Source organism: Takifugu rubripes, chromosome 20, assembly GCF_901000725.2.
Source record: "Takifugu rubripes chromosome 20, fTakRub1.2, whole genome shotgun sequence".
NCBI classification, from domain to species: Eukaryota; Metazoa; Chordata; class Actinopteri; order Tetraodontiformes; family Tetraodontidae; genus Takifugu; species Takifugu rubripes.
The window spans coordinates 8,661,236-8,681,304 of record NC_042304.1 but is presented as its reverse complement, the minus strand read 5'-3'; the positions used below and the strand labels follow the sequence as shown (position 1 = coordinate 8,681,304).

The 20,069-nt window shown below is 44.8% G+C and overlaps 3 protein-coding genes across 8 annotated transcripts in view; 2 read left to right on the top strand and 1 right to left on the bottom strand.

Annotated features, from left to right (window-relative positions):
* The window catches only part of agbl4 (AGBL carboxypeptidase 4), a 180,953-nt gene extending 174,557 nt beyond the window's left edge, over positions 1-6,396 (top strand). The window contains exons 12-13 of the mRNA XM_029828419.1: positions 5,412-5,505; positions 5,626-6,396. Coding sequence (XP_029684279.1) covers positions 5,412-5,505; positions 5,626-5,728 — 197 coding nt within the window. The 3' untranslated portion in view covers positions 5,729-6,396. The remainder of the gene's footprint in view (positions 1-5,411; positions 5,506-5,625) is intronic.
* Positions 6,397-6,499: 103 nt separating this feature from the next.
* spata6 (spermatogenesis associated 6) lies at positions 6,500-16,208 on the top strand. Of its 5 annotated transcripts, XM_029828422.1 has the most exons (13): positions 6,504-6,670; positions 7,272-7,409; positions 7,831-7,882; positions 7,990-8,031; positions 8,130-8,254; positions 8,976-9,056; positions 11,649-11,721; positions 11,799-12,034; positions 13,085-13,172; positions 13,330-13,370; positions 13,793-13,941; positions 15,434-15,550; positions 15,740-16,208. In XM_029828422.1, exons 1-12 carry the CDS (start codon positions 6,587-6,589, stop codon positions 15,546-15,548), a joined length of 1,224 nt encoding a protein of 407 aa, XP_029684282.1. In that variant the 5' UTR covers positions 6,504-6,586; the 3' UTR covers positions 15,549-15,550; positions 15,740-16,208. The 5 variants fall into 5 exon arrangements, with proteins under 5 accessions (XP_011613083.2, XP_011613082.2, XP_029684281.1 ...); XM_011614780.2 differs by lacking the exons at positions 15,434-15,550; positions 15,740-16,208 and having other exon boundaries at positions 6,501-6,670; positions 13,793-15,415; XM_029828421.1 differs by lacking the exons at positions 15,434-15,550; positions 15,740-16,208 and having other exon boundaries at positions 6,502-6,670; positions 7,834-7,882; positions 13,793-15,414.
* dnttip2 (deoxynucleotidyltransferase, terminal, interacting protein 2) lies at positions 16,092-19,882 on the bottom strand. Of its 2 annotated transcripts, none has more exons than XM_029828426.1 (7): positions 19,727-19,882; positions 17,496-19,356; positions 17,226-17,364; positions 16,967-17,062; positions 16,727-16,891; positions 16,507-16,620; positions 16,092-16,389 (listed from the first exon to the last, which is right to left on the bottom strand). In XM_029828426.1, exons 2-6 carry the CDS (start codon positions 18,176-18,178, stop codon positions 16,507-16,509), a joined length of 1,197 nt encoding a protein of 398 aa, XP_029684286.1. In that variant the 5' UTR covers positions 18,179-19,356; positions 19,727-19,882; the 3' UTR covers positions 16,092-16,389. The 2 variants fall into 2 exon arrangements, with proteins under 2 accessions (XP_029684286.1, XP_011613081.2); XM_011614779.2 differs by having other exon boundaries at positions 16,511-16,620.
* Between the last annotated feature and the right edge of the window lie 187 nt (positions 19,883-20,069).

Below are 20,069 nucleotides of genomic sequence, written 5' to 3'. Positions count from 1 at the left end.
GACATTTTGTCGTGAAGGTCAAAAACCTTGTTCGACGTTTGTGTGTGTGTGTGTGTGTGTGTGTGTGTGTGAGGGGGCGGAGGGCCTCCACAGGGTAGGAAGGTAGAACAGGGACATGGTGTAGAGTAGAGATTGGGGTCAGGTAGGTTGAAGGAACCGACCATGTCGCTTTACACGCCCCAGCAGTCAGCTTGATAGAGCGTGCAAATCATCAACAGGGAACTTTGGCATCTCAACACCCACCAACACACACCTCTCTTGCATGATGTAAATTGTACACACACGTACACACACACAAACATATGTGTGATCTAATCTATGGCAAATAAATAAAGATTTTGCCCATTCAATCTGTAAAAGCACCACCGTTTTCATCCCTGCTGCGATTTGTGACCACCAAAATTGAAATCGTAACCTTCCTCACCCCCAAAACTTTTGTCACAGTTTGATGGCGCACAGAAAAGGTCTAACCCAGCTTCTGACGGTACGTTGTTCCTTTTTTCTTCTTCTTTTTTTGTCCTCTGTTTTGTCCTCCCCTCTCATCTCATCAGACAGAACACAACAGCTCATCATATCATTTACTCCAGCTGAGAATCCTCTCCAAAAACAGCAGGACAAACACAGAACTTTCTCCGGCTTCTCTTTGTCCTCTAATCACATGGCCTGTGTTTCTGTGTGGGTGTGTGTGTGTGTGTGTGTGTGTGGCTGTGTTTCTGATGCTTGGCCCTAAAGAAGGAGGTTCAGGTTTGTGACTGTCTGGTCGATTTTTTTTCTTAGAAATGATACTTTTTTGTCCTTTATTTCATCGTAGTGCATCATTTTCCTCATATGTAGCCCAGAAGTCTTCATCACGTCACGGATCGACGGCGGCTGCACCTGATCATGGCGCTTGTTTTCTAAATGTGTGTGATCCAGGTCTGCACCTCACATCACAGCAAGACTCCATGAATGACAGATCTGCCGGTGGGACGGGTGACGCGTCACTGACGCTGACACGCGGCAGATGGGAGAATTGCAAATGACAGAGCTCAGAGACTGACACGTGACATGCACATGCACAGGTTCATAGGCGCAGTATGTTGGAAATAAAGTGGATTTTTACAGGGAATAATGAACAATATGTTCATGCACCAAAACAAGAAAAAGGGGCAAAGTTTGGTCCATGTTGCCGTTTCTTTGGTGTCAGTTCAGTGACCGTCAGGAGGAAGCAAGTGTGAAACTGTTGCTTTCTGGTTAAACAATAAAAGATGAAGGCTGACAGTAAACTGATGTGAGAGCTGAAGTCAGATGAATTATGCAGGAGACAAGATGGAGCGCTGGAGAAATCATCTGTGTCTCTGGATCAGTTATCATTCTTCACTTTTGTCTCGTTTCATTAAATGTTGCCGTTTTGCCCTAATTGTTTTGGGTTTGATTGAGTCTGTGAATCTGCCGTTCAACATTTCCTGTGATCAGTCACACAGCAGCCAGCCAGACCTCACCAGTTGTTTACTGGAATCTTCATTAGGGCTTACGCCGCTTACAAAACAACAGATTCTCATTTTATTACAGTTTAATTGCAACCAAATGTCTGAAAACATTCAAAGGAACGATGCACTATTAGCAACGACTGCAGCAGAATCAAGATCAGTTATGAGGACAGAAGCTGATTCTGGAAAAATAAGACTGGACCCGGGAGAGACTGTTAGAGACGTAATATGTAAGCAGTCTGATCATGTCTTGTATTTGCATCCAGTAATTTAATTGTTATAACGATGAGGCGGCCACAGTATGGGTGGCGGCTTGACTTGACTCAGTAAAACCCACATTAGGACCACTTATTTAATAGTCACTTCCTGTTTAGAACAGTTGATTGTTTCGGTTGCTCACCCCTCTAAATCATCTGTAATCTCTGTCACTGGAGTTACGGACTTTATTAAAACAAACGGCGTCAGGATTAACGACTCTTTGTGACATTGGTGGCCTCCTCGTAAACGGCCATCATGGGAAGATTAGACTGGACTCTCTGGCTCCAGAGAGGGAGCGTTTCTCCTTGGATGTTGCTGTTTCTGTCAGGGATTAAAATCAGCCATTGTCTGTCCCCTTGGGGAGCGTTACGTGAGATCTTTAAGTCTGGTGGATCGCTGCTGGGGACAGAAATGTCCTTTTTGTGCTGCTGTTGTCGACTAGCCTCTTCATTAGCATTGATAATTTGCTCTCAGAGTGTCAGTGCTGTGACAGCACCTGTCAGTCGTCCATATCGATGTCTTGAATGTCCCCCCGACCGTCTCTTGTTAACTCCTGTTATAGCCGGACAGCGTTCTCCACGTGTCTTGTCCATTTTATCACTGGGGCCGTGTTGTCCCATCCTCACCTTGTCTGTCTGCCTGGACCAGGCCCCTGGGACGTGACGGTAAAATCCGCTGAATGCTGCGCCGACAGTAAACAGCTGCGGTAAAGTAGGGTCCATGTCCCTGCTGTTTTTTGTGGATTTATTTGTTTTTGCTGTCTGAGAAGTGGACATGCCCTTCAGCTATGATAATAACCTGATATTGATCAGAGAGGAAGCACAGAGATGTTGAAGAGCAGAGCTCAGACTGGCAGGACGGATGCTGTGACCTTGCAGGTTCACATCTATTGGTCCTCTCAGGAGCTTCTGAACTGATGATAGTTTAATATTTAGTTACGCTGGTGGAAACCAGAGCAGCTGCCGCAGCAGCAGCAGCCGTGTTCTGGGTTTTTCCCTTCGTGTCTCTGACCATTTGTTCGGTGTGCGGAGTTCTCCCGCCGAAGCCGGCGGTTCATCACGGAGGCCTCCTCTAATAGACAGCGAGTCGTGACGAGCCAAGCTGAGCGGCCATCTGCGCACACTGGGGTCCTGGAGATATTTTTGTCGCGGAGCGGGTCTGGCCAAAGAGCTGCGGAGTTATGCTGATGACAGAGAACAGAGGAGGACACCCCAAACTTTCCTGATGTCAGAGGCTTACGTGCTGTTATGCTCACAGAGTTCAGAGGGAATTCATGTGAATTTGGATGTTCAGTAGGCAGACTTTTGAAGCATGTTAGCATTAACTGCTTATTAACATTCACGTGCACCAGGTGATAGAAGCCAATTAACTCGGTGACCTGTTGATAAATCAAATAAGATTAAATGAATCCTTGTTACCTTTGCTGCATACATTCATAGCTTACTGGCGATTATGTGCACCAATTCGGTTAATCACTTACTTTCCATCCAGTTACTTGATGTCAGTTTAATACGTAGATCAGAATAAAAAATTTTACGTCCAACGGCTGAACGAGCACAACGCAAAGATGGTGTGATATTTTTGAGATACTGAAAAGACCTGTTTTGCAGAAAATATTGGATTTTTCTTGCTTCCAAAACAGGATTTCCCTTCATAATGTTGATGAAATCTGCAGATGTTTTTTGCTCTGAGCACAACAAATATCAGATGAAGTGACTCCTTCTGGGTTTATCCTCTTTAAATGTGAATATTCCATTTGTCCTTCCGCAGTGGCTACAGCAGCCCATTTCAATGTCAGTATATCTCTGAGAACATTCATTGTCTTCCTTCTACCACAGGTAGTTCTTCAATGATTACAAGAAGTTTTATTTTATTCAACAAAATCAGCTAAAACCTAAATATGACGAAGTCTCCTCATCATTTTGGCCACCACTTTGTTTGCAAAGATCGTATAATGAGAACGAGGAGGCCGATCCATCCACCTTGATCTGTGCTCAGCTCTGTATTTATGTGCATGATCAGTGTTCACACACACACACACACACACACACACACACACACACACACACACACACACACACAGAGCCTCCCTTCGCAGTTTCTAAGTTTCTACATAAACGGTGCCATCGGCAGCATGTTTACGGTGGGTACAGGGACAGAAAAGGGTTATGTGGCATTTTATTTCAGGCAAATGTTTAAAACATTAAAACTTGTATGAAAGCAAGATTTTGAAGGCAAGTTTAGTTTGTTCATGAACAATGCGGTTGGGGTCCACACACACACACACACACAAACACACGCACACACACAGTGAGGCAGGACTCAGACAAACAGCCAGATGGGATGTAAACATAGACTCTGGAGTCCTGTGGAGAGTGTTGCCATCAGCCTGCAGAGTGAAAAATGGAGTCCTGTGCAGACTTCCCAACATGTGGAGACACACGCACTCAAAGGCCAAGGTGACACACTACAGTGACGAATGCTTATTAAATGCATATTTACAGGTTAGCAGCAGTGCTTCGCATGTTTGCGCGTCGGTGGAAGATTGAGGAACTCCACAGCCTCAAGGGAACATCCATGAAATAAAGCCAGGAGTGTTGTCAGCAGCATAGATAACAACATTTGACCTTTGTGGAAATCTGACTTTAGGAGGTCGTAGAAACGTGGAAATGAAAATGGCAGCGTAACCATCTTTTTAAAAAATCTGTTTGCTTCTTTATTCAATCGTCTCGTTGTGACAGATCGGTCCGGCCCTGCCGATGACAGCCTGTATCTGAGGATATAGAAGGTAACGACAGAGGAAAGTGACTGATTAGCTCTCGGTGTTGTTCCATCATGTCCTCGCGTGGTGAAGAACGAGGAGATTTGTTCCTCTAGATAGAAAGAAAATGTGGGGGGTTTTTGGGCTGTTTATGAATCGTATGAATGACCAGTCAGTACAGATGCTGGATGAGGGACTGGCGTCACGGAAGGTGCATAGATTAATTGATGTGCTTGATAACGACTGTCTTGGTGATGAAACACCCTTTTTCCTTATTTAAATATACGTCCTATATTCTGCCTGCTGATGGGAAACATTGTTGGTTTTCTAAGGCTACTTCGTTATCTCACCATGATTGCCATCATTACCTGCTCTGCAAGCCTAATAACCGCCAGCTTAGCAACAGCACTTATGGATGTCCTGTTATAAAAGAAGCAGAGAAGTTATTGATATTTCAGGCTCAGCTTTGAATTTAAATAAGACCTGGGTCTACCAGTAATTGCTTTTGTGGGATTCATACCGGCATCATATATTTGGCTAAAGTGATTGGACTTTGCCTCACTTTGTAGATCAGATGGCAGCGTGTTGTTCCTCACCAGGTGTGGTTATGTTATGAAATAAGTATCTTCCTTATATCCATATTCTAAATCATCAATATTGAAGGAATGAAATGAAATACAAAGACAAATGTCATTAAAAGAATGATTTTTTCTAAAAAGAAAAAGAGAAAGAATCCTATTGTTTAGTTGCTTTCAGATCATTTGAAAATTTGAACGCTTAATTCAGTGATTTTTTTGTTTGTTAGTTTCAGGGCACATTCACATTTACTATCACTATCACATACTTGTGCACTCCTCTCCAACATAGACTGGACAGATTTATGATCATCCAAAGGCTGTTAGCTTTAACTCCCAGTCCCACAGACATGAGGCTGGGCAGGAATGTGGCGCGAACCTTCCTGGATTACTACAAACTCAACAGTCTGGTTCAGGACAGCGTGCCAGCTCACATCCAAAGGTAAAACACCAGATGATGAATCCAATTTTAGCTTTCAGGACATTAGACACACATCCCTTTGCCTGTTAGAATGAATGAAAATGTTTTAGGGACTGAACTGTTTGTATTTTTTGCCCTCAGTTCTGAGCTGAAGCGCCGCACAGGCGACCGTAATGGAAAGGTCAAAGGCAGTGATGCAGCAGACAGAGAGAGGGAGAGGAACCAGGGTGTCAGGCACTACTAGACCCACGGACAGACAGATTCAAACTGAGCATGTTTAAAATGTGGAATGTCATAGCAGGAGGATTCTTCACACTTCATTGCCTTCAGAAGCTCCACATCTCCCTGACTTTAAAGACTTTTACTCTCTCAGATTTATCTAACAGGAGGATGAAGAGCAGCTCCAGGAGTAAAATCACTACATGGTTCCTTCTGGGTTAGTTTACTTCAGGCTGTGTGACACAGTGTGAACTATTGACTTGCAAACGCTCACAGATTTGAACCAAGGCCTTTATTCTGAAACTCTTTTTTATATTCATACCCTTTTACAAAAAAGCATGCTTCCTATCTGCCACTCATGTAAAGAATTGAATTTATCATTGAAAATCAATAATGTCCACCATAGCAATAGTAAGCGCATTAATGTTGTGTTACTTGCTGTAAAAGATGCCTACAATGTTGAAAGGAGTCTCTTTATTGTCCTTTCTCTGAGGTCTTTTGTTCTTTTATTGTCTTTGTGTGAACACTCTTTGTTACTTTGCACTAACTGTCGGAATATCTGACAAGTTTCAACATCACATCAAACAATCAACTGGTCAATGATACCATGTGAGTATTCATTAAAATAACTTCAACTTATAGATGTACATTACAAGTTTTTTTAACTTCCTCAACCTCACATATTGTCAAAACACTATTTATTCTCCGAGAAAAGTCAAAATGCAGATCTGCTTGGCAGCCTGACGTTGGTGCCGCTGTGCTGACGTCACCGTGATCGTGGGCGCGGAGATTTAAACTTCCTTCTTCCTGGTCACGTGACGGCACATCCGGCCTGTCTGTTGTGATGACGCAGCCATGACAACAAACTTTGAAAGTTGAATGAATGGCCTCCCTGAAAAAGAAGCTTTCTTCTTTAAAAGGACATCAGAGTTCTCTAAAATGCACCGTAATTTTGGACATCCAAACTGTAAGTACGTAGAAAATGCTGCCAGAACTATTCCGAAATACTGCAGCTTTGTTTACGCTCGTTAGCTAACAGACCCGACACACATTACAGCCTTTTCGGGATCACTTCTCCAATAATATTGTTCAAATAGCTGCATATCGATAAAACCGCAGTTTACCATGCTGCTAAACTGACTCATGGCAATATTTCTTTTGATTTATGCCATGCTTGTTCTTAAATTTACTAGAGTTACTGTTCATTTTGTTTGCAAGCTAGCTAAATAAGATGAAGGTGATTACATTGTTGCCTATTATTACCCAGAGTAAATTCATTTCTTCCCTCGAATATCTGTATTATTAAGCTGCTTAACATGGGTTTAACATTCATTCGGCTGAGGTCACCACATAATACACAATAATCACCCAGAAAAATAAATTGGGAAGACTAATTACAGTCATTTAAGGGTGAGTTATATACATATAGTTTTCATGCAGTGCTCAGCATACATACTATGAAGTGATCTTCTCTATTATCTTCATTAGTCATTATGTGGTTTTATTCATATGGGTTCTTCATCAACGGAACGTTTCTTCAGAGGGTTTGGGTTGTATTTTTTGTTCAGATCACCTGTCCAGGAGTTGTTCTGCCCAGAAAAGGTGACATCTACCTCTCAGTGTGCATCATGGGTCAGTACAGAAAGACTCCCTGTTTGCCGCCTGTGTTTCCATTAATCTTCCACCACAGAATGGAGTTTGCAAAGGTGAGCTTACCTCACAAGATTTGCCAAAGGTTGAGTGCAGTGATATTTTTAAAATGCTGTGATGGTTGGAGCTATCAGGACTAATGAGACCAGACAATGTATAACACATGTAGCACTATATTGTAATTTACAAATATGAATGTGTCATGCTTTTATCTACACATATTATTTGTCCATAAATCTATCATGGAGAAGTTGGATACTCGGTGTTCTTTTATCAGAACCAGTTTTGCTTATGTTCTTGTTTATGCAGTAGCCCGTTAAATCTACTGATTTTAAGTTACAGCACTCCTAATTATACATAACTGGCCTTACTCTTGATTAATGAGGCCTTTTTTCTTAGGTGAGAGTAGCAGTGTTACACACCAGGTTGTGTACATCCTTCTGTTATACGTATTGATTTGCTTTGTCTTTTTTTAAGCAGATGTTCCCAGGCGTTGTTGACCCTGCTGATGTAGCTGACCTCCTTGAAGGTAAATGGCCTCGAGGGATTTGTGTCCTCGTCTTTCAGTCCTGGATCCTTTGCTATGCAACCAGTGTGCTGGTCATTAGCTCACAGTCTGTTTGTCTTTCTTCTTAGCTGACTCAACATGTTTTGAGCTGATTCAGCTGGTACCTCCAGGTATGCTTTCAAAGGATGCTATGTGGGCCTGATCCATCTAAATGGTTGCAAAGTAGGAAATCTATTTGAATTGGATTGGGTTTGTGTTTTGGTTTCAGAGGATAAGGTCCTAGCTACAATGAAGAAAAACAGCAGAGATTTCCTGTACCCCCGCCACAGACCACAGAGTTCCAGAGGACCTGCAGAGAGAGCGATTCTGATGACGAGGTCTTCTTCCTTTCATGTAGGACATGTCCCATCAAGTTCATTTTCTATTTCACAAGCCCAACTTTTGAATATACTTATATAATAAAATCTAAGAAACGTTTAAAGGCAAACTTGTCAGCTCATATCTACTTTAGGATCCCTCTTCAAGGCTCTGAAAGGTATCCTTCAAAAGCTGAGATTAAATTGAGTGTAAATATGACGTATACGAAATGCCACATGATTCCTGTGGGATCTGTCCAGGTCAGCTACAGAATTATATGTCATTCAAAGGCTAAAAAAGCTTGTTGCTTCCTAAGTACGATTACTCCTAATCTCTGTGACAGTTCAAAAGCACCATTTTGTCTAAAGAAAGATAGTGTTTTGGTTGTCAGAGATGTCAACTTTTGATAGCAGACAGCAGAAATCATCGTTTTTCTCCCCCTACCTTTTTTCCTTTAACTCTTGGCAGAGGCCCGTTTCTTTTTTCTCTGTCCCTCGTCCTCATAAAACCGCCATACTGAAATGTCTCTAAAGGCCATTTTCCCTTAAAAGTGCATCTTTTAAGGCGTTTTTCTTTGAGGCCTACATAGCAATTGGCTTGTCTCTTCTAACAGTACATTATTTTAACACGTTTTTATGAAGGAGAACATCAAGTGGAGATTTGTCTTTGTAAATTGCTCTTCTGAGTCAGTGCCGTAATCTGTTCTTTTGTCTTCCCCTGCCTGCTAAAGGTGTCATGTTTGTTTCTCTCCCTCTAGGGAATCTCTCCCAAAGTGGAGTTTGGCACCAGATCCATCATAGAGGAGAGTGACGGGAGAGACAGCTGGTCTGCTTCATCTGTAAGTGTGTCCTCCATTACATCCCATCAGCCTGTGCATTATCACAGCCCCGTCCCTCCTTTCCTTTGTCTGTTTTGTTTGTTTTTGATCTGCACTTACACATGCACCTGCTTTTATATGTCGCCTTTGTTGTGAGTATTTGTTCCTCGTCCTGTTCAGCTCGTACTGTAAGTGTCTTTGTTCATCTTTTATGAATGTTTAAAAAAATGTCTTGATTTAAAGATGTCGAATTCCACATTGTGCAAGTTTGCTATTGTGACTGAAGCCATGAACACTTCATCTCTAAAGCTTTAATGACTGGCGTTGCTCTAACGGCTGCTATTGTGCATTTTCAAATGTGCCTCTTTCTACCATACATACACATTTTCTATTGTTGCCATGGCTACTGTTTCCATCTATCTATCCATCCATTCTGGCAGGGCTTCAAGGGTATCTGTTCTCTCCTTGTGAATGTAATTAAGGGCTGCTGATCTGTGATGCAGATAGTGAGACTTCTATCGTGAGAATTCTCCCAGTTTTTATCATGGAACAGTTTTATTTCTTTTTCAGCCCAAGATGAGGCACTTTATCTCTCTAACTGCTGCTCAGTTAAATGAGATCATGTGTCTTCGAACTTGCTTTTACTTTTTTGAGACAATGAAAAGCTTCCAGACACTGTTGAGTAGCAAATGACCCATCACATCTGTGCCACACATGTCCTGCTAACAATACCTCGCATTTCTCAGGTGTGCTAACAAAACCAGAGCAGTTTGTTTAAACAGGATGTCGCTGACAGCGAGGCAGATTCTCGGTCCTCTCCTGGCGCCTCAGGGGGATGTTTGGATCAGCTCTGCAGTGGCTGTCAAACAGTAGAATTTCTCCATTTTCTCTGTGATACTTCCTCCACTCAGGCATTCCCCTGCCTGCCTGTCCAACTGAAACGCCATGTCCTGTTTTATTAGAGATTTGCACTGAAGTCTTCCACCGACTCACCGAAAGCCTGAATGTGTACTGATGTTTAAATCATGGCTTTAGCTTTTAACACTGGTTTACACCACATTTACTGAATGTGAGAAGATTTTTTCATGTGTTTATTGTCAGCATTCTAATGAAAGATATGTCACAGTGGTAGTCACAACACTGGCCAGATACATGAATAACATTTAAATTGGTACAACAGGAGTAAGTAATATAAAAACATAAGAATCTATCGATATGGGAGTCAATAACAGTCAGTTGTGTCCCATGAATATGGTTGCTCACTATCAGGTTATATAAGTTTGTTTGTGGTGTCAGGTCCATGGTGCAGGCACTGTGAGGCTGTTTTTCAGGGTCAAGATTAGCTCAAGGGAACGCGCTTGTCTCCTCGGGTCTAGGTTCCCGTCAGTGACGGTTCCTCCCTGACCAGAGCGCAGATCCCCGTGTCGGCAGTTGAGGTGAAGAGGTCTTGATGCTCAGACGGTGTTTACATCTGACGGTACAATCTGCTGATTGCACCACCCTCTGCAGGGCAGGGTGGGACCTTGGGGGCCTGTTTTGTAACGGTGCTGTCAGAACACTGTCTTTGGTGCAGATACACAAAGTCTCTGGCACCTTGAAGGGGCAGACCTGAGACCCCTGAGGTGCTAAAGATGCTGACAGGCTTCCATCACAAGTACCAGCAGTGAAGAGAATGGTGCCCTGTGACACAGCTATCCTATATGTCTCTTCACAGGAATGATCGCATTTGAAAGAGCTTTCATCAGTTCACGCAGGAACCTATTTATTTTCTGTTCAGACAATACCACACACATTCCATGTGACATGAAAAGGCCAAACGGACTCATCATGGAAAGGGGCACAAGCTTAGTCTCAGTGAAAGGATGAGACAGAATAAATGCCCTCATTAGTGAAATTTTATCTTTTATCCTTGGCCATTAAACTCTTCTAAAGCTTCTTTAACATACAATAGCAGTAGTAGCATTCATAAGAAAGACTTATTCAGCTAGAGAGAGGTGAAGGACATGTAGGTAGCAGCATATACTGTATGTTCCTTTATGCCCTTAAAGCAGGTTAATCTCAAATGGTATCCTGACGAATGGTTTATTCTTCAGTTTCACACCTCTCTTTAAATCTCCTCGACCTGTTGGATGATTTTCCGTACTAGCCTTCCTATTACCTTTGGTTGTGCAGCCATGCAATGTTTCTCTGTCACATTAGACTGAAGATGGTCATCAAATGCAATTAACATTTCATCTTAATGTATTTATCCTTGGTTGGCATTACACACTGAAAGTAGGATATTGCTTGTGAGAATGATGTTAGGGGCCATTAGAGTTATTAAAGTAATTCTGCAGAGGTTGTCTCTGCAGCACTGTTCACCATGGGAGCTGCCACTGTTGTAACACTTAAGCTGGATGATTTAGCTAATGGTTTAATGTTTGTCCAGAGAGGGCTAATCTGAGTGAAAGCAGCTGCCTTAATGGCTAAAAAGCATGATGTTCTCGAGGAACAAGAAAAAGCTCTGCAGAGAATTGAAGAGATATTTGACGTGTTATCCTGAAACATGTCAGGGTAGGATGACGTATTTTAAGATCTCTATGCTTTCTTTCTCTCCTGTGCCCGTGACCCCAGACCCTCTGCTCTACTCCCGTCAAACCGCTGCTGTCCTCATCCAGGCGTTCTACCAAAGAGTCGCCTGAAGTCGGTGAGCATTTCTCTAACACAGATTACTTGAACGTGAAGGCTTAATGACAGAAAGTTGATGGAGTCATTCCTCCTCAGCATCATCTCGTCACAATCCTGTGAAGATCAAGAAAGAGAGGAAGCCCTCTGGCCCCAGAGTCTTTGTCCGATCTGGCTACCAGCAGCCCACAGTGTCCTCGACAACGCGGACTTTGTCGCCTTACACCCACCGCAAGATGTGCCAGCTGTCAGAGGACTCCCAGCAAAGGCTCAGGCATCTGCAGCTGGGCCCACACCACTTCAGAAAGGAGACTGAGAGCCAGCAGCCGTTTCTGGTTGGTATCACTAGATGTATTTGTTCAAAGAAGTTGAACCAAATGGCACGTGCTAATTTGTTTACCACAATAACAGTTGTGTTTAGTGGACAGGGGGTCATAAAGTGAACAGGATCCCGAATTAATGCTGCTCAATCCCAGTGGGAGCGTCCCAAAATGTAACTTAATCTGGTGTGCAGATTAAGATGAGAGCATAAGTGAGCAGTGTTAATCTTTTTGCCTGAGCCTTTAATGGATTTTGACGTCATGAAATGCGCGCATGTAGTAGGACCTATTATCCTCTCCAGAGGGCTCAAGTGCTCTTTAATAGCTGACCAGGTGGATTTGGGAAGGTCTAAAGTTATTTATTAACACATTAATTGCAGCGGTATCGATGCTCGCAGAGATTTGCATATAAAAGGAAGTGATTTTTGTGATCATGCGCCTTGGGAAATATGCATTTGATGGACATGAAGAAGCCTCTTGTTTTATTCCTCTTCTTCCCACTGCCCCTGCTGCATTCCAGCTTCATTTACATCAAATCTAATCGCCAGGTATAAATATCAGACTCCACCAGCCAGCGGGCATTAAAGAAATGAGTAGGTACATTTGTTTGCTTTTCTGAGACAAATGGAATTTAGGTAGAATACAACAGGCATTTTATTAAAGAGGAGTGTGTTTTTCTCTGCACTCCTTTTTCCTGAGGGAATCCTCTGTAGACAATTAACCCAAGTAATTGAGAGTCAAGCTGCAATTAACAAATAGATACCTAATGAAGTAGCGGAGCTTTGTGGTAAAGGCATTATCGGTTCATGCTGCAGAGCCTGTGCTCCCTCCTCATGTGGCACGCAGTGTGTTTTACAGAAGTGCATCCTGCTTCCTCCAAGATAGGGGCTTATTTTCCCCATATTCCTTTGTAAAGCACTGTGATGTTTATTTATGGCTGAGATAAGAAGCACTTTATAGTAATCAGTTCATTCCGCAGACAAAAACTATTCTAATGTGTGTATCAGGATTGTGTGTTTAATTTAATCTTGAATACTGTTGATGAGTGATGTTGTGCCGCCCCAGGTGCCCGTTGGCAGTAATTTATCTGATATTGGGACGTCATTCTCCTCTTCTCAGAGTAATAAACGTCAGCACTCTGTCAGCTTCACAGGTATCACCCACCTTAAAGGCCATGTTTTTTACTTTCACACATACATTTTGATGTTATCAGTGTTACAGTGTTGCCTGTCTTCTTAAACACCTTATCTGCAGTAAATATATCCTGATTTAAAGGGTGAACTAACGTTGTTTGCATCATTTTATTGCAGAATCTTCTCTTCTGGGTAGTTACAGACCCAGAACAAGCCAAGTAAGTGTTATTCCATCAGGATTAAGTGTTCAGATATTGTGTGTGTCCTGTAGCAAAGACCACGAAAATTCCACAATTTTTATGTTACAAGTATGTGCAGACACAAGGAATTTGACTATGGTTACTTTCACTCACTGCACACAAGGACAATGCTGGACAGATTTAGGTGTTGGTCAAGGTAATGCCCTGTGGGAGAAACTGCTCTTGTGTGTGTGGTTGTGGTAGTATGCATTGACCTGTAGCGCCTTCCAGAGGGGAGGAGAGAGAACAGCTCGTGTCTGGGGAGTGATGGCTCAGCAGTGAGGTTCTGCTGCCTGTTTCATGACTTTGAATGTACATCATAAAATAACTGGTTCAACAAGATGGCCAACGTGCTGCTTTTTGCTAGCAGATTTGCTTTAAAGTGCTCTCTTGTCTTCCAGGAGAAGACGTTGGTGGCCCCGACATCTCAAACCTCCAAAGATGAAACTCTTCTTAAAAGTGCCTTGAGGAGTGGCGCCTTAACCCAGTCCATGCTGACCGTGTCAGACTCCAGACGTCCTCGGAGACAAACGCAGTCCCTCAGAGAAAGGCAAGACTGTCGTGAAGCGCGTGTAACGATGAACGATGAAGAGTGTGTTCTTCTGGCCGCAAGGCTACCTGATATTCTTCAAAGTCACAGCGAAGCAAGAGAAAACATCCCCTGTTCTGTCCTGAATGGATTCACATCCATCTGTGTAAATCTTTGCTTGTTTGCCGAAAAGATCATAAAAGAAAAAGAGGCACCTGCCCGAGTTTCCAATTACAGCATACAGCAAATACATGACAATGGCATGAGATTAGTTATGCACCGCCACACATCCAGGCTTTAATTTTGATCGCCCTCGACAGACAGATGAATTCCCCTCCACCTCTTAAATGACAGAAGCTGATGTCTTGTCATGTTTGTTCATTACTGAGAGAGGAGACTGAGTGAAGGGAAAACAAAGAGGAAAATGCTATTGATTTGTGTTTCAGCCCGAGCCTGATGCATTTGACCCCATCCGGGCTTTAATACATTCAGAGAGACCTTGTCATCGATCGTGGCAGCTGGGAGTTAAACACACCGAGGGGAGCGATGTTCCCTTGTGTTTGTTTGCTTTTTGGGGCCTTTCCTTCGTCTTCCAATCTGCTGTGTCCATAAGTAAACATTAAAAAAAATCAATAAACAATCTTAAACTCCAGAGTAAATAGTAGGAAATGAATTATACTTTTTCCTCAATTGAAAACGCAGCAGGAGTTGCAGGGCGGAGGATTAGAGGAGGCCCCGGTAGATTCCCCCCGACTCGGAGAGGGGCACGTTTCGCCACACGTCTTTCGGCCACAGCTAAAATGCCGCCGTCTGTGTCTCTGCCGTCAGTTGGGACGCATGTTTGGATGATTTCTCTTTAATGACTTTTTTTTAGCAGCTACTGAAAAGGTTCTTTCCTGTTCCGACAGCTCTGTTGTACTTCCAGGACGTGAAGCGATACTCTTATTTATTACTCCTTATTTCTCTCAGTGATAACTTCTGCTCCAGAGCTGTCTGAGGCCTTGGGCGTGTACGAGTTCATGCAGTCACAAACACACAGCGTCAAGGCAATTGGTTCTGTACACGGAGGATTCATTTTGCTTCATAAAGGATAATCACTCTCCTGTGTCCACGTGGATGGAGTGTCCATGGCCTAAGCTATAGCACAGACTAGTGGATGAAAATAACAGCTGCAGACAATTTATAGTGGAGCAAAAGGCAGCTGAGAAGCAGCAGGTGGTGGGTGGAGGTAGCTCAGTTAGTTGGTTGACTGGGCTGGGAAGTCAAGGGTTCCTAGCTCAAGACCCAGCACAGACAAAACATGGAAGGCATTCTCCCCCCAGCACCAGAACCACAATGACCTGGCAACTCACCTAGGGGCCCCCACACACATGCAGCCAGGATAGGCTCCAGCCCCCCATGATAGAGCAGTCAAGAGCACCAAAGCAAAGACATTTTATAGAAAGCTATCTGAAGGAATAGAGACAACTACATGCAACTCAGACTGATCATAAGTTCCACCTGTCCTTCACAGCATCCTGGCCAGCCAGCCCAGCACAACCTACTCAGAGATCCACCAAAGAGTCCAGAGGATTCTACAGACTCACAGAGCCAAAGCTGAGCAGGACCCTCCTCATCACAAAGCTTAAAGTTAATAACTTAAGTCTGACCTTCAGTTTTACTGAGTTTAGCCAATCTCTGCTCTTAGACATGACCAGTTTCTGCCAGCTGCAGCTTAAAGACATCTCATTTAGTTTTGCCCATCTCTACAGGATCATATTTACTGTAGGTGGCAAAAGATTTTATTTTGAAATCTGACCATGTTAGTTTTGTGGTGCAGGATCCTTTCTGGCACATTCTGTCATCTCCAGGATCAAACACAGACCCGACACTCTCCATGGAGCGTCTGCAGGGACGGGCCGAAGGCGCAGCAGCATATTCCTCCCAACCCGAGAGAGAAGGATCCAGCCGAGCCAGCTGCAGGACTTTTACATAATCCTGCCTGGAAGAGGCAGCGAAAATGATCCGAATATCAGTCTAAGAGGAAATAACTGAAGTCGTACCAGGCATCCGGCTCCTGGCGCCACCCTGAAGACACGACTCAATGAGTCAAATCTGGCTCGGAGGCTTATTCTTGTCCAATATTTGACTTCCTGTTAAATATGAACTTTCATTTAACAGTCAGACACAGGTGCCAGTCCAAGTATTTTAATGTTATTTTGCTGCCTGTTTTTTGAAAAGATGATTATTGTACAGCTGCAGTTTTATAACATCAAAAGTGAATTGATTAAAAATATTCTTTTTTTAAATAGAAGCCTGTGACATTCCAAAATCATGAAAAACTAAACCCCCGTCAGTCCATAGCAGAGGTGGTGACCCTCTCATTGCTTCTTTGGGTTTGATTTTTTATGGAATCGTTTCCGCCTGTTCTTGCCGGCTGCTTGTGCTGTTTTCTCCGCCACTATTTGTTGGTACTTCTTTTTGTTTTTTCTGGAAAAAGAGAAACGTGTCTTAAAAGGCTGCAGGACGTCTGTCAGGTGTGATGCCCACGTCCCGGAAACCTGGATCTGACCTGATGGTTACAGTTTATCGGGGAACGCTCAAAACTTACTGTCTGAACTCGGCATCGGCCAGCAGCTCCTCCACCATGGTCCTCTTCCTGTTCTTCTTGGGGATTTGGGAATGATAGAAGTCCACTGGGTTGTCCACAACAGTACCGACCTGAACCAGACAGATTCATAAAGTTTGTTTGTTACCCGCTGCAGGAAATGTAGGTTTGAAAATGTTCTGAGACTTTAGTGAGCAGGTGACTCGGGTTCTCGCTGACCTGAAAATATTTCGGAAACCCATCTCTGTCGTTCTTCTTGTAGAACCTCTTGGGATCCAAGGAGCCCCTCATCTTCAGGACCTGGAGGTCTCCTTTTAGTTCCTGAGACATCTCGGGGGCTTTCATATTGAACCAGCCATCTCCTGTGGTCTTCTCCTTCTCCACCTGAGCAGGAAAGCGACGTCACCTTTATGCACGGAGCCACACGCACAACCTGGGAGATGTGATCCAGAGACTCACTCTGCGCTTCAACTTCATCTTCTGTTTGGATTCGCTGTACGGAGGCACCGCGTCCTTCTTCTCAAAGTCTGCTCCGATTACACTCCTCTTCATCACCTGAGCGCCACAGACAAAAAGCTCACAGCTGAGGCGCTAAAGGCCAAACAAAGAACCACATCTTCGCCGTTATTGGACTGATCCCTCATTGCATAGCTGCCGCCCTCATTATTCATTCAGCGTTACAGTTTTCCGATGATAAAAGAAAAATTGTTTATCCTACCTCGTCTTGGATCTTTTTATCCTTCGGCTTTGGCATCGAGCTGGAGACGGCTTTTGATTTGCCGCCATCAAAATTGATGTATAAACCCCCGAGCTCCTTCATTCTGATGCCGGGGTCGATGCGGCTGGACATCTCCTTCCTGAAACAAATTGGCAAACAGAAAAATTCTTCAAGACGAGTCGTCACGTCTCATTTCTCACAGTTTCAGCCATAATGAGCTTTTCTGGCTTCATATTCAGAAATCCTCTGTAGACTTTCAGTAATACTCACAACAGAGGATTTCTACTGGAGTAGAGGACGTCTGCATCTTCGTCGTCATCATCACTCCCCTCTTCGTCCACAAAGTCCTCCTCTTCCTCCTGCTCAGCCTTGTCTTCTGGGATTTTCTTTTTCTCCGTTGCTTTCTCCACGAAGTATTGCTGGTCGGCCTCCTGCCCAGGCCGCGTGTCGATCATAAACAGTCCGTCTACGGCCATGTCTGCTGCTCCAGGCTTTGGTGAAGGCACTCCTCTCTTCTCTTCTGTGTCAGAAACTTCCCTCTCCTCATCTTCGTCCTCCTCTTCCTCCTCGTCCTCGCTGCTGTCCAGCAGGCTGATAAATTCCTTTTTCTGGATGGTGATTACTTGAGGCTCCTCTTCAGAAACAGAATCCACTGTGATGTTGTGCTCCTGGCTGGAGGTTACCTGAAAGCACTCGACCACCTGCTGATCGTCACCATCCACAGGTCGGGCCTCCACTTCCTGATCAAGAGCAGCACCAACATCTGTGCCTCCCTGTAACTGATCTGTCTCAGTGACCCCTGCAGCCACATCGTGCTCTTTGGTCTCATATATTTCTATCTTCATCGGCTCTGATTTGGCCTTTTCCTGCCTCTCTTCCAGCTCTAAAGTGTCCTCGTGCCGATTTTCCACGCACAGCTCCTCCTGCTGGCGCCTTCCTGCCACTTGCAGCATCTTCAACACTGGGGGAGTCTTGCGCTGGGACCTCTGTCTCTGCTATCGTCTCGATTCCATTGGATTTGGGATCTTGCTCGAGTTCTTCCTCCACCAGTGTGCACTCAGCAGCCTCAATCACTGTGTTTTCTAACCTCGAGTCATCCAATGACGTGTTCTCAGCTGATTCCACATCTTTCTCTACAACACTAAAGGTTTTGACCAAGTCCCTGGAGACATTTGGGGTCTCTGGGCGTTTGTTCCTCGAGGATGTGCGGCTGCTGCTTTGTTTGGAGCAGGAGCTGCCACCGGGGGACTGCATATCGGTAAGGTCAGAGTCTGAGTCCAAGTCCTGGATTTTAGCTGTTCTCCGTTGACGACTTCCCCGGCTGTAAGAAGGACCGGACTCAAACCCTTCGGAATCACATGACTGGGGCTCGCTGACCTCTACAGCAGCTAACCTCATCTTTCTTGCAGCGACACGGCTGCTCTGGCGTACTGGGGTCAGGGTCAGGGATGTGTGCTCCCCATCTTTGTCTAGGTTAATGGGGATGGGACCCGTTTCCCTCCAGGATCTGGCTGCTGGGCGGTTGGTGGACTTGGGTACATCAGCTCCAGAGATGCTGGATAAATAGCTGTCGGGGTCGGACAGCTCAGATTCACCAGTCTGTCTGGTGGATGATCTGGCGGGGGCGGCTTTTCTCTGACTTCTCGTGACTCTAGATGTGGACACAGTAGAGCCGCAGGAATCCTGCACCGAGTCCGTTTTGGCTGAACCCTGAGCTGCATCGGACCTCGGAGGAAGCGTCTTCCTCCTCGCGCTCCGACGGGCTACTCCAGCCAGCGCTGGAGGCCGAGAGCGCAGAGGAGCAGGATTCCACTTCAGAAAGCTCTTCATCTCCGCCACAACCTCTGCGAGACCTTTTCGCGCGTCGCTTCGTGCGGGTCAGCGCCGTCTCGGTGTCGGACACAGCGGAGCACAGGGACTCTAGATCGGACACATCGGCATCATGAGTGGAGCCCACGGGGGTCGCCGGCGGCTCTGGACTGTGAAGTCTGGCTGCTCTGCTGCATCGCTTCACCGAGGAGGCCGGAGGAGACCCCTGATGTTCACTGTCACTTTTTTCCAGGTGGGTGCATTGACTCTGGCTCTCAACTTGTTTCAAAACCCTCCTGCTTGTTCGACCTGTTGGACTGACCTGTGTGGAAGAGAACAAACGAACATCTAGTTTACCCGTCACCCAGGGGACCCCAGTGTGCACAAACAGCACACTTTACGGTCAATGACTGTGTTTTTATACGGACTAAAACTTATAAAAGAAGAATCTGGCGTGAAGGGGTGAGATTTTGGAGGGGGTATTTCTCCTGAATGGTTAGAACGCCCCGCCGGGTGCTGCCAACAGTTGTTTATATAACAACAGCGGCACGTTTGTAAACTCAGCAGGATGACGGTGCCCACGTGAAGAGGGAGCCGCTGGCTAACGCGCGTGACCGGGTGGATCCCGCTCCGATTGAAGCGGAGTTAGGGAGATCCCGACTCCTTCGGCATCATACCGCAGCCAGACATACCTGCACGTCAGGGGCCTCGTCGGTGGCGGTTCTAGTCGGGGGGGAAACGCGCACGCCTCGCCTTGTGACCACCATATTGCACGCTGAGATCCTGCTCTCGCTTCCGGTGGAAAGGCTGCAGGGAAAAGTCGATAGAAGAGAGCCAGGACGGGTAGTCGATCACAGAGCAAAGCGCCGCATTTACAACGCAAACACTGGAAAGACATTTGCGTGCAAATTGGTCCACTAAATTCAACTTTAACACCCCATTTTGTCTACAAATATGATAAAGTATTACGCTTCATGTAAGTATATGCACATACATTGTATAGGAACACCAAAATAGACCAATAATGAGCATGTA

Excerpts from the sequence above, each read along its gene's own strand:
- dnttip2 (XM_011614779.2), bottom strand. The coding sequence starts at position 18,178 with ATGCTGCAAGTGGCAGGAAGGCGCCAGCAGGAGGAGCTGTGCGTGGAA. Across the intron at positions 16,892-16,966 it reads AGATGAAGTTGAAGCGCAGA|GTGGAGAAGGAGAAGACCAC; the intron begins GTGAGTCTCTGG and ends TTTCCTGCTCAG. Across the intron at positions 16,390-16,510 it reads GCCGATGCCGAGTTCAGACA|AAAAAACAAAAAGAAGTACC; the intron begins GTAAGTTTTGAG and ends CTCTTTTTCCAG.
- spata6 (XM_011614780.2), top strand. The coding sequence starts at position 6,587 with ATGGCCTCCCTGAAAAAGAAGCTTTCTTCTTTAAAAGGACATCAGAGT. Across the intron at positions 9,057-11,648 it reads ACAGCTGGTCTGCTTCATCT|ACCCTCTGCTCTACTCCCGT; the intron begins GTAAGTGTGTCC and ends CCGTGACCCCAG. Across the intron at positions 11,722-11,798 it reads CAAAGAGTCGCCTGAAGTCG|CATCATCTCGTCACAATCCT; the intron begins GTGAGCATTTCT and ends ATTCCTCCTCAG.